A 20,666-nucleotide genomic window follows, 5' to 3' on the forward strand; every position below is an offset into this window, starting at 1 on the left:
AATTTATGGCATGGTGGTGAAACCCTTAAGTGTCAGGCTGTGTTAGAAGGCAGTTACCCATGAATAAAAGACACATGAAGGTCTGTGAATTGGCTTGAGATTTTAAAGTCAACATGACCAGCTGAAAATCAAATTTGCCATCTTAGGCAATATAGAGTTGGAAAGCAGCAGGGTGCCCATAATATGACCCATCTGCTCAGTCTGTTAAGCAGGCATATTTTTGCATCAGGTACAAGCTGCAGGGGTTAAAGGAGTCCCTCCAAAAGATGTCTTTTATTTCTTTTGATCCAGACACATGCTGCTTGAATCACCACTCATGATCTCCCAGGCAGAGTGAAATTATTATTTTTTCCATTATGCATGCAGTCGTATTTCACATTAACCTGGATTAATTTCAGGGAAGAGAAAAAGGCTAAAATTACAATATTAAAATTAATCTTGTCACATTCCTAATCTTCCAATAAAGGACCCAATTTTAAAACAATATTTTAAAAAATCCTGGACGTTTACGCCATATCCAGATGAACATGGTCATGCAGTATGTGCATGCTGCACATTCCAAATGCACACACTCCACATTCAGCTGTTCTTTCCACTGCAAGGTAGCAGTGTGGTGTGGGTTTTTTGGCCGTGGGAAATCTCAGGATCAAAAACACCTGTGCAAAAAAAAAAAAAAAGGTGGAACGGGGCACATGGGAGCAGTATGCGCTGCCCAAAACCAGAGTCTAGCCAGCAGAAGCCACACTCCAACTGCTGGCCAGTCTCTGAGCAATGGGATCACTGCTGCTACAGCCCTAGAAGCCCAGGTAAGGTTCTGGGGCCACCCCAGTTCTGGCCCCAGCCTCCCCTATCATACCAAAGGTAACCTGCTGTTCGCCAGAGAGCACCTGGCATAGGCATTTCCCAGGGACAAGTAGCAGCAGCACAAAGTGTGCTTCTGCTTCTTATCCCCAGGGAAACATATGTTCACACTTGTGTGGACACTAGGGGTGTACGAAGTGGGCCATATTTGTTTCAAATTCAGCCCAATTCAGGGGACAGTGATTTGATTCACTGATTCAGATCACTGTCCCAGTTTCATTTGGTCAAATCCAAATCTGAACACTCGATTGTGATTCAGAGAAACAGCAATTCAGCCATAGACACAGCTTTATATGTTTTTTCTACATACCTTGAGGTACCAGGTGTGGCTCGCAAACGTTGAGATGGTGAGAGGGATGGAGCATCCCTCAGGAGTGTGTGTGGGGGCGGGGGGGCAGCCCATGTGCTTGGTGGTTGACCCAGAAGATTGGCCACAGGGGGACCCCGGGTATCCCCCCAGACCCAGGAGGCACCAGTTGCTGAGCCAGGAGGCAGTGGGGGGGGGTCCCTTACTCGAGAGCATGGAGGCAGAAAGGGATCTTGGAGTCATTATTGACTCCAAGATGAACATGGGCCGACAATGCGAGGTCATCGTTGGCAGGGCTAACCGGACCTTGTCGTGCATCCACAGGTGCATCTTGAGTAGAGCCAAGGAGGTGATCCTCCCCCTCTACGCGACGCTGGTCAGGCCACAGCTGGAGTATTGTGTCCAGTTCTGTGCGCCCCATTTCAAGAGGGATGTGGACAATATGGAGAGGGTCCAGAGGAGGGCCACCCGCATGATCCGGGGACAACAGGGCAGACCCTACAGTGAGAGACTGCGGGACCTGAACCTATTCAGCCTCCACAAGAGAAGGCTGAGGGGGGACCTGGTGACCGTCTATAGACTCACTAGGGGGGACCAGAAGGGTTTGGGGGAGACGCTGTTTCCCCTAGCGCCCGCTGGCATAACAAGGAGTAATGGGCACAAGTTGATGGAGAGGAGGTATAGATTGGACATCCGCAAAAACTACTTCACAGTTAGGGCGGCTAGGAGCTGGAACCAACTTCCAAGGGAAGTGGTGCTGGCCCCTACCCTGGGGGTCTTTAAGAAGAGGCTGGATGCCTACCTGGCTGGACTCATTTGAGTCCCGTTTTTCTTTTTGGGGTGTTTTGTTGTTCTCCCGCCCTGGCGGGGGGTCGGGCTAGAAGATCTACTAGGTCCCTTCCGACCCTTAATCTATGAATCTATGAATCACTCTGTGGGGAACCCAGAAGTAAACCGGAAGTGCTTATGATCCACTTCCAAGTCTGCTGCCGAGCATGATGGGGACTGCCCCGATGCTCCTGTGGGACACTCCATCTGCCCCACCATCTCAGCGTTCACGAGCCATCTGGTATCTTGAGATATATAGAAAAAACATATAAAGCTGTGTCTATGGCTGAATCATTGAATCTCTCCAAATAGAATCAGAGGCTCCCAGTTTGATTCGGGCAGATTAATAGGTCTCCTGATTCAATTCGGATTCAGAGATTCAGCCACCAGATCAGGCCGAATCTCCTCCAAATCAAATCAGCAACCGAAGCTTCATACAGCCCTAGTGGACATGGCCTCACAGTCCATATCAGTATCATTACTACTACAGTAAATCAACATCGTAGTAATAGGGCCTGTTACACCTTACACTGTGAGGTGCACAAATGTTAATCAAGGTTTGTATTAGCTGGGGGTTTAGAGCAGTCACAGCCTAGTCTAGAATCCTTCTCTGACTGCCCCCCACCTGCACACCTGTCACTTGTTACCAGCTGCAACTTGCATGGTAAGCAGAGGCAGAACTAGGAGCTGTACCTGTGAGTTGCCACTATGGGGCTGGTGAGCCAGGACAGGCTTCTATGCCTGCTCTATGGGCAGAGGTGTGAGAGATCCTGGGATACTGGAGGATTTAAGCATGGGTGATGTGTCTGTGGGGAGTGGCCACACCTTAATGGAACGGGAGCTGGGTAGAGCAAATCAGAGATAATCCTATCCGGGACTGGCATAATTTTGAGATGCATAATGGGCGCTTATAATCACTTTAAAGTGTTAATGTGCAGACAATCGAAGGATTAAGAGCTCCAAGAAACACCCACAATTACCATGTAAGAAGGCCCATAGAGGGTGTGAACAGGGTCAGAGTGTGAGAATAAAAAAAACAAACTCTGGACATTAAATGCTACCTTTCTGTAGGGAAAAAAAGCTAAAATAGCACCTGTTTTCATCACACTAACTCAATTTAACATTCATTACTTTAGAACATTTTATGCTCCTCAAGAATCGGAGGGAAAAAAATATTAGAAAACCCCAACAAAGAGTAGAATTAACTGAGTTATGAGCTGATTTCTTTCTACAGTACAAAATGTTCCCTTGCTGTATTGCTCAGATTTGTATTAATCTTTCACATGAGTCATAAGGAAAAAAAATAGTAACAAGAAATTATTAACATTAATTGAGAAGTTAGGTGAGAATAACATGGCTTCTTCACTTCCCAAAATGGAAGCCTCAGCTCAGTTACAGAAATGTTCTACTTCAGCTCTATATTGCCTAAGCAATACTTTCATACATATAAAAGAAACTCAAGACTCTTTACTGAGGTCAATGGAAACTTATGCCTGCTTGTGTTAGGGCTGAATTTAGCCTATAATCTTTTTTTCTTCAGGAAAAATTAACTTTGTTTACACATTTCCAAATCAACCATTTCCATTCTTTTTTGAGTAAAGCAATAATGCAAGATTACAATGAAAGGCAAGACACAGCTCAGTATCACTGGGGTACTTAGTATATCACAACCGATTCCTCAGTCATGCTGGTTTAAATCCAGAGCAACTCTATGGATTTCAAAGGAGTTGGTTTCAAAGAACCTGATCCAAACTGTTTTGGCTAAAGAGTCAAAGAAACCTAAGAAACCTTTAGGTAGGGATACATTTGAATGGAATAAAAAAACTATGAAAGCCTTGTTTTAAGACAAAAGCTAAGAAATGGGAAAATATTTCATGAGCATTTTCATTTTATTCTTTAATGTAAGATACAACAATAAATTATTTTTAATGAATTTAATGTTGGCATTTTATAGCTGTCTAAATCTGCCTGGTAGCTCCTAGTTTTATCTTCCACATTTTTTACCTCGCATTTCTAAAACTTCTGTTATTTTCCTTTTCATATACTTTATGGAAAAATAATCAACTCTTAACTTTAGAATCTAACCCTGGGCTTACAAAATTTTGCCCAAAGAAATCTCTCCCACCCAAGATTTACTTACCAGAGGAATTCCAAATACTAGGCTCCAGGCTTATATCTCTTATGAAAGAGTCATGTCACTCCTCCCTTTCCATCCCTACTTACTGCTGCATGAGAACTGCATGTGAAAAAGGAATTTTTCCAGCAGATCTGTCTCTGTTTTGTTTCTTCTTTTCAGGGTCACAGAAAATCCTCACACAAGTTCAGAACAAAAACAATGATGACAAATCTGCAGATCCATACAGACCAAAACAAGCTGGACTGGATCATAAAACAGAAAGCGTTTCTAAACAGAAATATTGAACTAATGGTACCTTCAAAGCTTCCATAGGACGAACATTTAAACTCCACTTCAATCCAATCCCAGACTAGAAAGGATCCTTGGAAATCTGTCCTACAGTTTGATCACCAAAGTCCTAATTGATATTGCCCAGGAGTCATTTTTGGCACATATCAGGAGCCAACATAGTTCATACAGAAAATATTTTTGTCTCTGGGTCTCATTTCATGGACATCAAAGAAAGAATAACTTAGTTTCTCTGCTTTCCTTAGGAGGAGACCTAAAACACTTTGTGTGTTTCCCAGAGTGCTGCAGAACAGTGCATCGGATTCCTACCTACCCAGTCCTGCTCTGCACACACTGACCTCAGAAATAATACAGTGAAAATCCACTTTTTTGGGAGCAAGAGAATAAACTTGAATGACTTCACTGGTCTTTTGGAGGAGGTATTAAGACTGCATGTCTACACAGAAAACACAGTCAGCATATCTACTGACACCCAAATCTTTGTATCTAGATTCCTTAGGTTCAGTGTTTATCTTTGGTCCCGAGCCAAATAACCAATTTCTTCTAGTAGCTTTACTTTATTTCAAGTATATTAAAAGACTCCCCAATTAATATCAGTACTCATCTGTTCCTCTCAGTTGCTTCATAGTCACCTGCCCAGGATTCTGACTTAATTTTTGTATCTAATATTCTTTCTGTATCAATTGGAAGATGGCTTTTATAACCTCTGCTCTGACTAAGGAAGCTGTGTGCCCTAAAAAGCTATCATCCTGAGTCATGTCCTACATCATGCTCTTCCATTTATAGAAGCACAAATCCCATTGAATGTCAGCTACAATTGAGTTTCTAGCTCCTTTAGGCACTTTTTAAAATCCTTCTTCCCTCCCACTAACAGGATCTCATTGTTAGGTTTACAAATCAGCATTATCAATTTATCACTCACATCTGCAAAGGTGTATGTCTCCCTGTCCAGTCTAGAGAAACACTCTTTGGTCAAGGAGTGACATATAACACAGGTATATGAGATCACTTCTATGCTTACCACAACTGGAAAAAAGAAGTGGACATACCAGCCAAATTCCACCCACAACTCGAGCTTTGTCTTGCCGAAATTCAAAAATGAGGCACTACTCACAGTACATGGTACAGATGTTCAAAATATGATCAGGCCTGCTCTGCTGGTTTCCTCAGGCCTGGCTCTCCCTCACATGAGGTTTGGGTATGCCCAGGGGCATAACTGGATTAAGCCATAAGGAAAGTAATTTCATACCTATGATTTTAGATCAGAGCCACAGGATGATTTTAAGAATTTAAGTTTTTGTTTAAAGAAGTCTTTTTGGAAAATTTAGGGGAAAAAAACCCATAAAAGAGTAGCTTAAACATATAAGCCATATACATACTGGCACTGTGATTTCTTTTTGAGTCTGCAGAGATGCTCTTGTGGAAGGAGAAGCTGAAGTCAAGAGAGCCAGAAAAGGATAAACTTAGCCCTATCTTTACTCCTGAACAAACCATATTCCTATTGGCTGGGGATCCCGAGGAGAGCTGGTGAGGGTTTGGTGGATGTCTTACTGAGCTCTGCCAGATTGGCTTCAACTAAGTTGGGCTTATACTGGCCCCAGACTCTGTTCCTTCTTGCTACCCTAACAGCTGTATATATAAAAAAAGGGAATAGTGTGTTGGCTCTCTCTTGAGTTCAGTACACTTGTGCTACCAAAATCAAATTTTGTGCTTACACTAGATTGTGATATTTTAATAACATATTTGTCCCTCTCCTTTTTCCATGCTGTGATCCATAGTAAAACAGTTATGCATGCCATAATTTAAATGTCAGTAGTTGTGCATTTTAGACACAAGCCTACTTAGATGAATGCAGCAGTTCACAGTTCTGAGTTACTGTTTAGACTCTCCACAGACAGGTCAACATGACTATATCAGGTTATGCTCAATTCATGTTTTTAAGCTTTTTCATTATTTTCTTCACAGCCAGAAAATTGGAGACTGCTTTTTTTTAAAATAAAAAGTGAGAGTGCAGAAGCTAAAAAACAGCATCAGAAAAATAAATGGTGCATATTCCATAAAACCCAGTTAAATTAAAGCCCTACATCTTTCTTGCTACAGTTAATTTCATATTAGGCTGCTAGATCTTCCAGAGTACAGCAAAACTGCTAACTCTGTAAGACCACAGTTTTCTTTTGTCAGAGACAAGCTTGTACTTGAGTGCCACTAGTAACGTCCTTCTTGCATTAAGTGTCCTCTCCTCTCTTTCTTCTTTGCTTCTATTTGTACTAAGCACTTCTATTTGTTAGCTGGCATGGAAACATCAGGGAGAGATTTTATAAATGAGTCTATTTTTTTTTCCTGCTTTACCTACTTCTCAATTTACTGAGGAATTACTTCTCAGATCACATAAGTCTGCACTGGTGGCAGCCAAATAATTGGAAAGGGAATTTCTTACCTGGGAATTTTTTTCTGTAACTTAGTTACACCAAAATATATTTCTGCCTTTCAGAAACTATAACATCCAAATAGTCCATGTTGCATAGTACTATTCCAGCTTATGACTGGAAATTTGCAAAGCTGGAAGGCTTGGGGGAGGTTGAGAGGAACAAAGAGGGAGGGACTAGGAGTTACTCTATATGAGGCCACACAACATTTCTCCTGTTATTACTAGTTACCATCTGCTGGCGAATGTGAAAGAGAGGAATTATTCTTTAGTGTACTGGTATTACTAAGTTACAGAAAAAAATAACAGGTAAGCATTTCTCTTTTAAGTGAGACACAGTTGGAAAAAATGCTTTTCACTATCACATGTAAGCAATCAGAAATATATAAAGAGTGATCACTTACTACTTGAAGTAAAGATAGATACCCAAATCCTACATTATCAAAGTTTACTTTCACATTTTTCCATCGAGCACTTTGATTGGCGTCTATGAGTTCCCGGCACTGACTATAATTGTTGATTACTTCGACTTCAAACCTTTCATCAGTTGTGGTGTTAACACAGTAGTAGAACTTCCCAGCAAACAGATTTACTCCCATGATGCTGAAAATTAGCCAGAATATAAGACAAACGAGAAGCACGTTCATGATGGATGGAATTGCTCCTAAAAGGGCATTCACAACCACCTGGTACACAAATACAGGGGGAAAAAGAAAAGAGTATAAGAATATTTACAGAATATATACTGGTTTATCAATGCTTTATCAGTCTAAGCCTTTATTAAAAGCTAATGCTCATACTGTTAATGCAATAAATTAATGGCAATAGTGTTACTCTAATTTATACATAAAGTTATCACATGCTTAATGGAAGAACAAAAAATACAAAAACTAAAATATCTAAATGAAAAACAAGAATAGAAAACCTGGTGATGGTAGGATGAAGACTTACGTTCATGTGTTCTATAAAAAAGAGATAAGTATTAAATATAAATACAAAAAATTAAAATAATCTAAAATGCCACAAATTAGGTCATATAAACTTAAAAAAAATTTGCACCACGTAAATTTGAAAAATATACCTTTGAAATTAAAACAGAAAACAAGGATATCTCTAAAAACTATGATCTACATTAAAGGTATTATTCAAGATTCATATACATATCTTTATTGCCTTATTGATCCATGCAAATAACTACAAAGATTAATTTCTTTGTATAGGAAAGCAAGACAGTTTTGCAACATGTGTTTATTTGAATCAACATAGTTTATTTCAAGCTCCAGTCTTATTATTTCATTTATTGAGTTTAATTCATTAATACCCTTCATTTATCTAAGCAATATTAAGGGAAAATTCAGGATTTTAAAATTTATTTCTAGCTAATTGCCTGTCCAAGTCCCTGGAGGCAAGATGTCACAGTAGTAATTTACAGCAGAAATCAGATCGTTTTTTTCCTAATGTCCTGGAGCCTGTTATGTGTCTGTCAAAGCTACAAACAATTTTGGGGACTGCGCTTGGTTGAACAGCTAAGCCAATGATCTTCAATCTTTTTAGACTCAAGACACCCCTCCATAACTTTTGTAAATCAAGCAGCACCCCATTTCAAAAACTAAAGTATTTATTACTGTGATTACCCTTCATGCAGAGGGGCCAGGCAGTGGGGGTAGGGGACCAGACAGACAAGAAAACCCTGAACCTGCCCTTATCCACTTCAGGGTTGGGTAAAATGCAGCCCGGGGGTCAGATGCAGCCCACCAAGCCACTCTATCTGGCCCGTGGGGCCCCTAAAAAATTTAGAAAATTAATATTTATCTGCCCTGGGCTGCCTGTCATGTGGCCCTCAATGGCTTGCCAAAACTCATTAAGCGGCCCTCTGCCCAAAATAATTGCCCGCCCCTGACTCATCTCCTCACACTTTCTGCTGCCCACTTCAAAAGATCTTATGACAATCCAGGGTGCTCCTACACCCTGGTTGAAAATCACATAGCTGATCAGTGTTCCTATATACCTGATAATGAATCTGCTCATTTACTATTAGATATGTCTTTTTACTTTTGGCTTTGTCCCATAATTTGAAACTAAAAGGGGCACTATAAGAAATAAATAACATATCCACTGATGACCTGCTTCTCAGTCATTCTAATTCTGAGGCAGCAGAAATACAATAGGGTTTGGCAAGGCTTATGAAGTTTTTACCTCTTTTTTTCTATATCAGGTTGTGGACTTTCCCATCCCAGGATAATTTAGAGCAAACTCAAAACTGCCAAAACTTATATCCACTTCCCACAATTTTTTGTAGGTCCTGAGAAGCAGAGGTTATTTTCAGGGAATCATTTCTGGATACTTTAAGACCCCTTTCTATTACAGAGTGGCATAAAAGGCTAGGGACAGAAATTACACAAACTGGTATGAGTGATTGGAAACTGGTTCAAATCTGTAAAACAACAGAAGTTCAGTGCACATAAACCACTTCAAATAGCTGAAACTGGTTTAAGATAAACCTGGATGGATGCAGTATCAAATTTAACTGATTTAGGTTACCATACAGTCCCCTAGCCTCCCAGGGTGCTTTGAATCTCCCCCACAATCCCTGCCTCCCTCCCTTGCAGGGTGGGTGGGCTAACCTTGGCCCTAGCTGTCTGCTCCAGCTGAGCAGGGAAGCATGCTCTATCTCCCTGCAGCTTCTGGCCTGGGCCACTTCAGGCATTTGGCTGCACTTCTGCAGTCACAACTGTCTGTTCACTGCTTATCAGTTCAATCTACGCAGCTTAGACTATCCTGCAAAGATTGAATTTATTCAGCCTCGGGTTTTTTGACTGTCTGTACTTAGCCAAAGAGATAATATTATAACTAAGAATCCAGCATTATCATTCTATCAAGTTTGATCACTAAAACAACCAATAGTGAACATATTTTAATGAGTTTTACTTTTTGTGAGAATTGTGATGTATGCTTGCTTTCTTAAAATTCCTATATTAAGAAAACGCAAAGTTCTTGCAAAAATATCTGATTACCCTAATCATATGTTTCATTTAATGAAAAGGTAAGACTAAATTAAAATGGTGAGACTAAATTTCTGAACACTAGGACTTCATTCTCCAGAGACTGAAACCAGAGTTGTAAAAAACAGGGACTTTATTCCATCTAGTAGGAAAAGTAAATCTTGTTGAATTGGTTGAAGAGATTGAGAATAACATTAAAATTATGAATGCAAGAATTTGGGGAATTCTTAACGGTTTGAATTAGTCCATATCACTATTGATGCTAAATTCATGTTTGAAACTCTAGGTCTCCTGGTGCCTTTGCCATTATTGCATGCAGGTATTACATGGATATTCTCCAGGATGTGCAACATTTCTCTTTACCCCTCCATATACAATTTAATATTTCTGTAGAAACCTGAAAAATACACACACACACACACACACACACACACACACACGCATATGCATATGCATATATATATAATATACATATACAAATCAGAAGTCCTAAACTCAGAATGATTTTGTTTTTGTGAATCAAGTTGTCATCACAGACAATGGATTAGCAGGCCTGGAGACATACTGGACCACAGACAGATCCAGTACAGGCAGCAGATTATTAACAACAATGGATGTTTATAGATGTGCTCCAGGAGTGTGTGTGTGTGCGCGAGGGGGGTGCTTTAATTAGAGCAGCTCCAAGAGCCACTTTAATTAAAGCCATGTGTATCAGCATCCCCACACTGAAAAATGGCTGTCAAGCTTTGGTTAAAGCTCCCCCATCACCATTTTTCAGCACGGGAACACTGATACATGTGATGCTAGAGTCTACTGAAGCACAGTAATTACCACGCTCCAACAGACTCAATTAATTGAGTTTGCTCTGATGAGCTGTAATTATAGCACATTGGACCAGCCTTGTTGCACATGTACAGGCACCCAATGATTGAAGTCACAGATGAAAAAACTGTTAATACATATTAGTGGTAAAAGAAAAAAGTTTCTACTTTGCTATCAAAATAATCCTGCATCTTCAGGTGAGAGAGCAATTCAGTCTCTCTTGAGGCTGCCAACAAGGAATTTCTTGGAATAAGAATTGAACTGATTCTACCAACCCATTCCATAGAGGTTACAAAACACCCACCAATGGTAATAATTTTTATCACTACTGACTTGGCCTGGATGCAAACTGGTGACCTACAGATGAAAGGTTTTGCAGCCTACTACCAACCCCTTAAGCTATCCAGGACCCCTAGATGTGCTATTAAGAAAATAAAATAAAATTAAATTTTTTAGATGTTTTTAGTGCCCACAATGAGCTTTTGCCCTGTTAGGCTGCTCACATGCTTCTAGGTCCGTTTCTATAAACTGGTGAGAATTTCTTTAGTGTTTGCATGTCTATAACACAAGTAACATGTAGAGAAGGAAACAAATGGTTTTCTTCCTTGAATGAATGAAATCTATTAGGGAAATCTGGCTATTATCTTACATAATATATACTGTGTGTACATGTGTGTATCAATATACATGTATCATGTGCTTATACACACAAGTGTAATGATAAATAAAATATGTTTAAAAAGAGAAATTAATACAGAGGAAGTTACAAATCTTTACCAGTTAAGCAATATAACAAATAAAAAATTGTAAGCATCCTCTCATGAGGTACATTTTGCAGAGGTAGAACACAATTTTGACAATCATATTTCATACTGATGCTCCCTCTTCAATGCTGAGTCAGTCATACTATGTTACAAGAGATGTTTCTATTTAAACAACGGGTGGTTCTTTCCTGCTTGCCTTCTTTGATTTCTTGTTCTTGGACTAAAGTCCGAGGCCCCCATCTGAAACTACAGTTGTAGAAGAGCATGTGCAAACCTAAGTTTAATCTACTTGTACCCTCCCTTAGTTTCATGGTTGGTTTTTTTTTTGGTCACTGCCTAATTCCCATGAGCAAATTAGAGAAATCTCAGGTTGCTTCACTTTTCCCTTGCTTCCTATGCCCCCAAATTCATGTTATGTCAGCCAGGTGGTCATTGAAGCAAAAGGACACCTTGGCCATGCCCCCTGCACAAAGTATAATGGTTGGAATGGAATCAGAAGGGAGCTGTGCCAATATAAAAGCTCTCATGGTAACTCTATGCCAGCCAATGATCTTGCTATTTAGGGGGAGGTTGGCAGTGGTGAAGGAAGCTTTCTGTTAGCTGAGTGGTGCAAAACCAGCCTAGTACAGCTTGGAATCTCTCTCCGCTGAATTTGACAACTCCCACATTTTCTAGCTTAAAAGTCTGGCGATTTTCATAAAACTATAATTACTATTTTAGTATAGTATTGCCTGGGGTCCTAGATCAGATCAAGGTGCTACTGTTCTCAAGCCTATACAGACAAAAATAAAAATATCTCCTCTTTTAAACAGTTTTCATTCTTACTTTAAAACCAGACTTAATAGGTTGATGAAACAACCTGTGTGGTAGGGGGCAAGGAAGATGAAATGGAACAACAGTAATAGATGAATGCTCTTTCCACCAGCTGTCTAAGTGGACCACCTGCCTAGCAATTATTGGCAAGCACTCAAACATTTTGCAAGTATCATGATAGAAATGAGTCTTACGGTGGGGTTGAAGGAGCATGTGGAAGTAACTTTGCACATTTTTAAATCAGTATGTGTATTGTTTTATTTACTATAATTTACCTGAAATAAATCACCTATCAATTCATAATAGGAATGTTTGAACTGAAGGCAGAGGTGGAGGATAGTGAGGGTATTTGACTATGCCAGAGTTCATCCAGCTAGAACCCAGGGCTCCCTCCTATTTCAGACAGCATCTCTCTGGCTTGTTCTCTTCCTTCTGTTTCTGTATATCTTCCTGTCCTCAATACTAAGTTGTCAACTTCAAAAGAAGTCCTAGAGAAGAGAATTCATAACTTGCCACCTGATGGCTAGAGCACTTTGCTGGAGGCTGTACTTCAAACCTCCCTCAGAGGTGGGGAGGGAGGGGAGAGGCCTAGAACCCAGGTCTCCTGCTCCCTGGGCAAGTGCCTGAACCACTGAATTAGTGGTGTAAAATATGCACTTCCTCCTCTGATGCCCAATATTCACTAGTCACAGTTTTTTTACAACTAAAATTTTGGGACTATAAATTTAGTTTACAGTTTTACAAGCATTACATAAAAGTACAAATAAGTTCACCCTGCCTTACATGCATACCACGATGAACTTATTTCAGCACAGCTCCACTGAGTATGCTCAGCAAATGTACACATTTGCATACCCAGAGCTGAATCACAAACTCTGCAGTTACGCAGCTTCAAATGCAAAGAAGAATTTCAGGACTCAGCATGGCAATGTATTATAACTGCATCATTACAGTTAGTCATTTGGTTCTTGTACCCAAGTGGTTCTCAACCTTTTTAGACTCAAAGCACCAACTAGAACATGCCAGCTCTTAGTTTTCACTCTTTTTTGACTGCAGAAAAATAACAGTAATTCTTCTGTTGCAAAAGCCACAACAGGTTGGAATGTTTTTAACAATATGAATTCTTATTTGAAATTTCTGGGTTTATCTTGTGAATTATGTGTGCATACCTAACAGTGCTAACATTGTGAGGCACCTGCAGCACCCTTGAAAGGATCTCAAGGCACTCCAGGGTGTCATGGCACCCTGGGTCAGAATCACTGCTGTGCACTATCCACTTATTCTAGTACTGATGCAGGCCAGACTCCTTGGCAAGTGGAATTAGCATCAATGTCCCTACTAAAGTAAGGCATGCCAAAAGCCTCAGCATAACTAAGACTAGTTAATTATGTCTGCTCTGACACCACTGAATCTTCTAATCCACCAGTATATCCCAATATTGACTTTTTTTTTGAATGGGTTGGAAGGAAGGACAGATGGATAGACGGACAGACAGATGGATAGACAGACGACCCCATCCCCACCCCCTTCCCCCTCTCACTGTCTTCAGAAGCTGGCTAGAACTAGTAGTTCTGAATTGATCCGTGACAAGTAATATTAAAAAAGGCTAAAGTAGATAAATAAAATGTACCAGGCTGATCCTATAAGTAGGACTCTGAGGACATTTATACACGTCCTCTGGGAGTGGGGGGGAGAGGAAGGAGGGTGGTGCTTTAATTAGAGTGGCTCTCAGAGCCACTCTAATTAAAGCTCCTGGAGCATCATGTATATCAGCATCCCCACACTGAAAAATAGCAGTAGATGTGCTTTAACTAAAACTTGTTGAATGAGCTTTTGTTAAAAGCACTCCTGCCACCATTTTCAGTGTGAGGATGCGGATACACATGAACCTGGAGTCTGCTGGAGTTCAGTAATTACCATGCTCCAGCAGACTCTGTTGATTGATGCATGTGAATAGGTGCCCTAAGGCCTTGCATGTTTTCTTTGATCAGTTGATAAGAGTGTGGAAAATAATTTGCCCTTCCATCCCCATGGACTATTATGTAGAATTAAAAGTGCACCTTAAATGAGAATGAGTATTTTTTCATTCCACACTTTGTCAAAGAAAAGAACAGCTAAACCTGTATTCTGTGCTCAAGGAATCTTTGACTCTGTGACTTATCTTTGTTTTATTATACAGAAGATTTACCAATTTACAGTTGTCATTTGCAGATATAACTGAGTAACAAAATGGCATTACGTAAAACCTGATTAAACTGTGCAAGAATCAAGTACCAGCAAAGACCTTCCCTCAAGAAATGTAGCAGGATTTTGAAAATTACCATGCAGAAGAACACTGATCTGGCCATCATCAAGTTTTTGTATAGTGGACAACAGTGGTGAGCTGTTGGTACACATGATTGCAGAAATATAATTGTTTAAAACATCAAGGATTTCCTGTATTCTGAAAAAAATTTAGGACTCAGCATGGCAGTTGAGGTGAGAGAGTTTGCTATAGTATGATAAAAAGTGCTACCTGGTTTTCTTAAGGGTCAATTTCTTACTTTTTCTGCCACCAACCAAAAAGGGAAACAAACCACTGGTCTGAGGGCACCATTACATCCTGGGTCAAAACCCTTACTATCAGCAGTAGGTATAGGATGCTCCCCACCATTAATTCATTTTTTCCATACATCAACATCCAAACAGTTGTAAAGAAATGTCAATACTAGCAACTACCCAGTACCCTTTTGCTGAAGGGGGATTTTGAGCTTTTCAGCTATGGTCACTTTGACACATGGATTTGGACATCATTCAGTAGAGAGATTTCCGAAAGCTGAATCTTATAGCCCTGATATTTACACCCTCCCTAAGAATGCTTTTAGGAACACAATCATTATATTAGAAAAAGATACAGCGGGAATGTAATTCTTCATAGCAAGGAGAATCATCAAGTCAGTGCCATAAGGCACAAGAATGAAGGAGTTTTATTACAGATCTTTTCAATGTACATAGTTCATGTTGCTTTAATCACCCTGAATCATAGGCCTTTCAGTCACTATTTCCCCAAAGGAACAGAAAAAAAGAAATCAAGGTGGGAGTCACAATGTCCCTCTTCTAGAAGGAAACAACTGGCTTTCTATGCTGAACTCTGTAGAAGTTTAGAGCTACGCATGGATAATAACCAAGGACCAGGTATATCTTGGATGTAAGAGGACAGCAGTTAAGTAATAATTTTGTATGTTTATAATGTATTTTGTCTTTTGGGCTGGCATCAATCAATGCTGTTTGGCAGTGGTTATGTCCTAACAACACTTATTGGTAGTGTACATGGTCTGCTTTAAAACTGATCAAAGAGAGCAGGATGAAGTGGATGCAAAAATCACTACAGATGTTCACTGATATCACAGTGTTGCTGAAGGAACAGCTTTGAGACTGATGATAAACTACACTTTGTTCATCATACAAATGGTGTACAGAGGTCTGTCAGATTTAGTTCAAATACTTACTGCTCCAAGGCAAGATTCAAGGCACCACGCTTCTGGCAGAAAGATTTTTTTTCACAGTTAATGGTGACAGCTTGGCTTACTGCATAAACAATAAGACTTATGGGTGTAAGTTTGTCTATTATAGCTCCCACAGCAAGACAATCTCAAGGGACCACCATGTTCAGTATAAACAAGAAGGAATAGGAGGTTGCATGTTTTGTGTTAAAAACTTTGCAAGAATGACATCAGGCTCTGTCTCACAAGGTATTGTCCACTACTTACCTAACTGGAAAGGGGAACACAATTGCAGACAGACTGGTTATCTGATTCCCTTCCAGCCTCAGGGCCCTCATCTTAACAGTCTGACTCCTGACAAAGTAGATCTTCTCCAGAGGCCTGGTGTTTCTGAGTCTTGGAAGGAGTCTACCAAAAGGATTTATAAATGCAAGTTGAATACGTTTTTTGGGTGTAGTACAAACAGGACCTCACAGTTCCCTTTAAATGTTTAAAAAAAACCCTATTTGTCTGAATTTTGCCTGTCTTCTTTGTAGACAAATTACATTCTCACATTTTTTTTCAGTCTGCCACATACTCACGGAAGGACCAGTGACATTGACTGGTTCATGCAGCCCTTGACAGATTTCAAAAGCCACACGTCATAAAATTAATTTCCTCCACGAGAAGGACTTCAGCTTACACACTGAGTATCTGTCAGCATCTAGAGACAGATCGACACAATACCAAGTGTTAACGTATGAGGTGTGGTATTAAAAAAATAATCATCTTAGATTCCATCCAAAGGTGGTGATGACAGAATAATGATGTCTGCCTACTCAAGCTGAATGGAGATAAGTCCTTAACGTGAAATAGATGCTTTAGGAAACTGATATTTTTCATGATGCCAACTCACTGGACCATCCTTAAAAGAATCATGTCTAAATTACTACTTGATTGGTTGCATTTTCTTATTGTAATGACCCTAGCAGGTTTGCACTTAAAAAGTTGTACAATACTTGTAATATTTATTATAATATCATTTAAGATATCTTTCAACCTACTCAAATTCCAAGACTGAGAATCCTGTCATACCTGTATTTTGAAGAAGGGGAAATTATCTGTAATTTTTCTTCTTTGAAGATAACACTCAAGATTTTTACTTATGTTCTTTCCTCACAGTTTGGTAATTCTGTTAGATGCTTAGATTTTTTCCCCTATACCTGGAAAACACTGTATATTCTTATATACAGCACACCCCAAAGTATAACACACATCTTGTTTTTGAAAGGCAGAATGAAGAAAAAAGATTTTTCCAGTGTTATAGCTGCATAGAGCAGGGGCAGAACCTAATCTTCAGCTGACTCACCCAGGGTAACAGAAGCAGCTAGCAAACCGCAAAAATTGCCCTATGAAAAGTTAGTTTGATTAGTGGAACATCAAAACAATTAAAAAGGAAAGGCAATCATTAGCATCTGTGGAATGAAGAACAGTGGTCATTAAGTTAACTGAATCCCTCAGTTTTATACACTGTTATAAAACTGGAAGTCTGTGGATTTCCCAAAGTGTGGTAAAATAGAGGTGAGGTTTTTTAGGAGCCAGGGGCCTCAGAAAGCATGAGCAAATTACTCTAAAACACCTACTTGAATCATGAAATGAAAATAATAGACACCTAAAAGCAGACCACTCAGCTTAGGGTGCCTGCAGAAAAAGGCAGTAATACCTCATCATCCATATAACCAAAGCAGCAAAAAGTTCTAATGGACATTTTATCTTCAGCTACTGCCAGTTCATCCATCCATGGAACCAGCACATGCCCAGAACTACTCCCAAATTGACAAGGGTTAAAGAAATATGAGACATCTAAACTTCTTAGTCACCCTGCTACCATCTTTTCAATGATCTTATGCAAAAATAGCCTAGTGTGTGCTGGATGATAACTGGTCAGGTTTGTCTACATAAATTTACAACATCTTTGTAACAGCCATATTAAGTCAAGGGCAGTGAACAATCTGCCGCCCCTAAGTGAAATGCCCTCCAAAAAATATGCCCAATTTTTGCTCATTTGCTCTTGCCTGCCAAATATGATATGAGCTACCATTGTGGAATGAAATTCATCCAAGTTACAGCAGAGACTTTCTTGAGAGTCAAGAAGATATATTGCCATGCTATGAACTTGAAAATATTGCCATATGGTTCCAGTTCAGTCTAAATTCAAAAGATTTTCACATAAATATACACACATCTACATTTAGATCATGTATATATATGATTCATTTCTAGGTATAAAATTTTTAGGTGAAATATTTTAGTATTTTTTAAAACCTAACTAGTTTTATAGTGTTAACTATTTTGTATTTCACTAAAGATCATCGTTTTTAATAATGGGCCAATTTTATAATTCATTGGTATGGTAAGCCTCTGCTTTCTGGATAGTGAAACCACATCTTAAGTCTAAATATCATAACTTGGAACCAATTTTCTCACAGGAATTGTGTTATAAATGGGGGATTGGTTCCTTTATGATGCTGGATACAGCTGTGTCCAACTGGTCAGTCTGCTGTGCTGGAAGGGGAGTGGGAAGGGAAGGGAAGGGAAGGGAAGGGGTGGGGGGACAGATCAAGGTTCCCCGCGGTGAGGAAGGGGCTGGGGTTGGGGCAAGTTGCTCATCTGGTGGCTCCTGCTGACCCAGGAGCGCATGGAGGGATGTGACCCCAGATCTACATAGAGCAGGGGGGGTGGGGCCGGGGCTGCACCAGGCTGCACTGCAAGTGGGGGCTATGCTGTCCTTCAGTTCACTGGGGCAGGGCGGGGCAGCTGCACTGCCTCTGTATAAGTGGTACGCAGCAGTGGGAGCCGCCCCCACCCTCCTGGCAAGCCACAGCTCTGTCCCGCACCCACCCTGCCCCGGCTGGGCAACCAGGAGCAGGGCATGGAGGGACATATGCCCCCAGATTGGTGTGGGTGGGGCAGGGGCTGCATCAGGCTGCACTCTGGGTGGGTGGTGGGGTGTATAGCCCCCCCATAGCTTCTGCTCTCCTGCCCACCCTGCCCTGCCCTGTCCCACCACTTACCCTGATTTAGGGGCACACTCCCCACCATGCCCTGTTGCCACTCACACAGCCAGGGCAGCGGGCATGGGATGGAGCAGTGGCTCATTGGGGGGGTGGGGGGGGTAGGGCAGCTCCCACTGTTGCATGATGCTTATTGAAAGGCAACACAGTGGCCCCAGCTGGGTGAGCTGTAGGAGGACACAACCCCCACTCCCAGCACAGCCTGGTGCAGCCCTGGCCCTGCAAACACCACCTGGTACAGATCTGGGGGCACACTCCCTCCCCATGCCCTCTTGGAGGGGCAGTGGGAAATGCTGGATAAGCAACTTGCCCCAGCCCCAGTCCCTCCCTCACTGGCCTTGATTTGCCCGCCCCCCCACTCCCTTTCCATTCCTCCTCCCCTTCCACCACAACAGACTTACCAGCTGGATGCAGCTGTATCCAGCCTCGTAGTCAAAACCCATGTTGGAAGGTCAAAACAGGGTGTCAGTTTATAAACATCTTAAATACCATTGGTTGTAACTTGAAAGTCAAAGACTGCCTATATAGATATCTATCTATCTATCTAGATATAGATATAGATTTATAACCTGGGAATGCAACCTATCAGTTTATTATCTTACAAAGACATGTGGTACAAAAAAGAAAATACATGTAATGAATATTGTGCTTTGTTTAGCAACCAATTCATGCTAGAAATCCATCCGGAAATTAGAGAGTTATACAATTTTCAAACCGAGCAGAGTGGAATTAATAGGTTATACAGAAGTTTAAACAATAGTGGCCTGAGGGTTAATCAGATTAGCCAGAAGTATTAAATAGATTAGACCCAAACCAAGCAAGACTGGCCACTCAGGGGGAAATGATTTTGATGGTTCTATTAAAAGCTAAGGGAGTGTGGCCAGGTGGACCAATTTACTCTCTCACAGTTAGCCTTCCAAGAATGGCTGAGGCATTTTGGTATGCAAAATGGGAAAAACTAGACTGCCACTGCTCAAGTTATGTCTGATTTGTGGATAAATGGAGGGTTTTAATCTGACAGTCAGTCACCTTTCATATATGGCAAAGTATGAGTGTCTGACAGAATTCACCTCTAACCAGTACACAATCACAAGGAACAGCTAAATATTTTTGTGAAATAAAAACTACAGATTTTCTTTTTTCTTTTAAATATTCTCATGAACTCACCTTTGCTGAATAATTTTCTTGGATGCCAAGTGCATATACTCTGTGCTTAATGGACTATTTGAACTATAATTATGTGAGCTACAAAATAAAAAAAAACATTTTGAAAGATATCCAAACAATTTGAAGCATGGGCAAAGATGGAGGTAAAGTCTCATTCTACCAAACTATTTTTCCACCCTCCATACTAGCCCTCTCAAGTGCAGAGAAATGGAGGGAGGTAGAAGAAAATTACAAAAGTTGAGAGAGAATATGGTAAAATATGAGGAAAAAAAATAACAAAAGACTAGTAAAGAGAAGAATGAATTCTATTAATGTTTCAAAAGTGGTAACAGGCACATATACAGGCCAAGATGTAAGAGAAAACAGAAAGGCTGGGGGTTCTAGATGATAAGATTTAGGATAAGACTTGCTTTTTGTGTAAGACTAACACTGAATTAAGGAAAGTATTAGCAGAGACATTGGGAAAAAGTCATGAATTAGAAGCAGGAATTCAGTATTAGAAAATCTGGGGGGCAATTCAGAAAAGACAGAGAAAAGATAGGCAGGTAGATGGGAGACAACAGAATTAAAGAATGAACGGACTTATACAAAACTGAGTCTTAATCTGCACAACAGTGACATCCAACGTTGAAGCTAGCAGGAGGTTTCAGAGAGGGAAAAATCAGTTCCACCCAAATACAATACAATCATTTGTCCTTTTGCTAAAGTGCTCTGTCA

At 40.5% G+C, this 20,666-nt stretch overlaps 1 protein-coding gene across 6 annotated transcripts in view; it reads right to left on the bottom strand.

Moving 5' to 3' along the window:
- Positions 1-20,666, bottom strand: part of LOC109301517 (sodium channel protein type 1 subunit alpha) — a 231,210-nt gene that overhangs the window by 9,546 nt on the left and 200,998 nt on the right. For all 6 annotated transcript variants that reach the window (XM_019522724.1, XM_019522727.1, XM_019522722.1 and 3 more), the window contains one exon: positions 7,251-7,532. In XM_019522724.1, the coding sequence (XP_019378269.1) occupies positions 7,251-7,532 (282 nt within the window). The remainder of the gene's footprint in view (positions 1-7,250; positions 7,533-20,666) is intronic.

Source organism: Gavialis gangeticus, unplaced genomic scaffold (genome assembly GCF_001723915.1).
Source record: "Gavialis gangeticus isolate Ggan-Ray unplaced genomic scaffold, GavGan_comp1, whole genome shotgun sequence".
NCBI lineage: Eukaryota > Metazoa > Chordata > Crocodylia > Gavialidae > Gavialis > Gavialis gangeticus.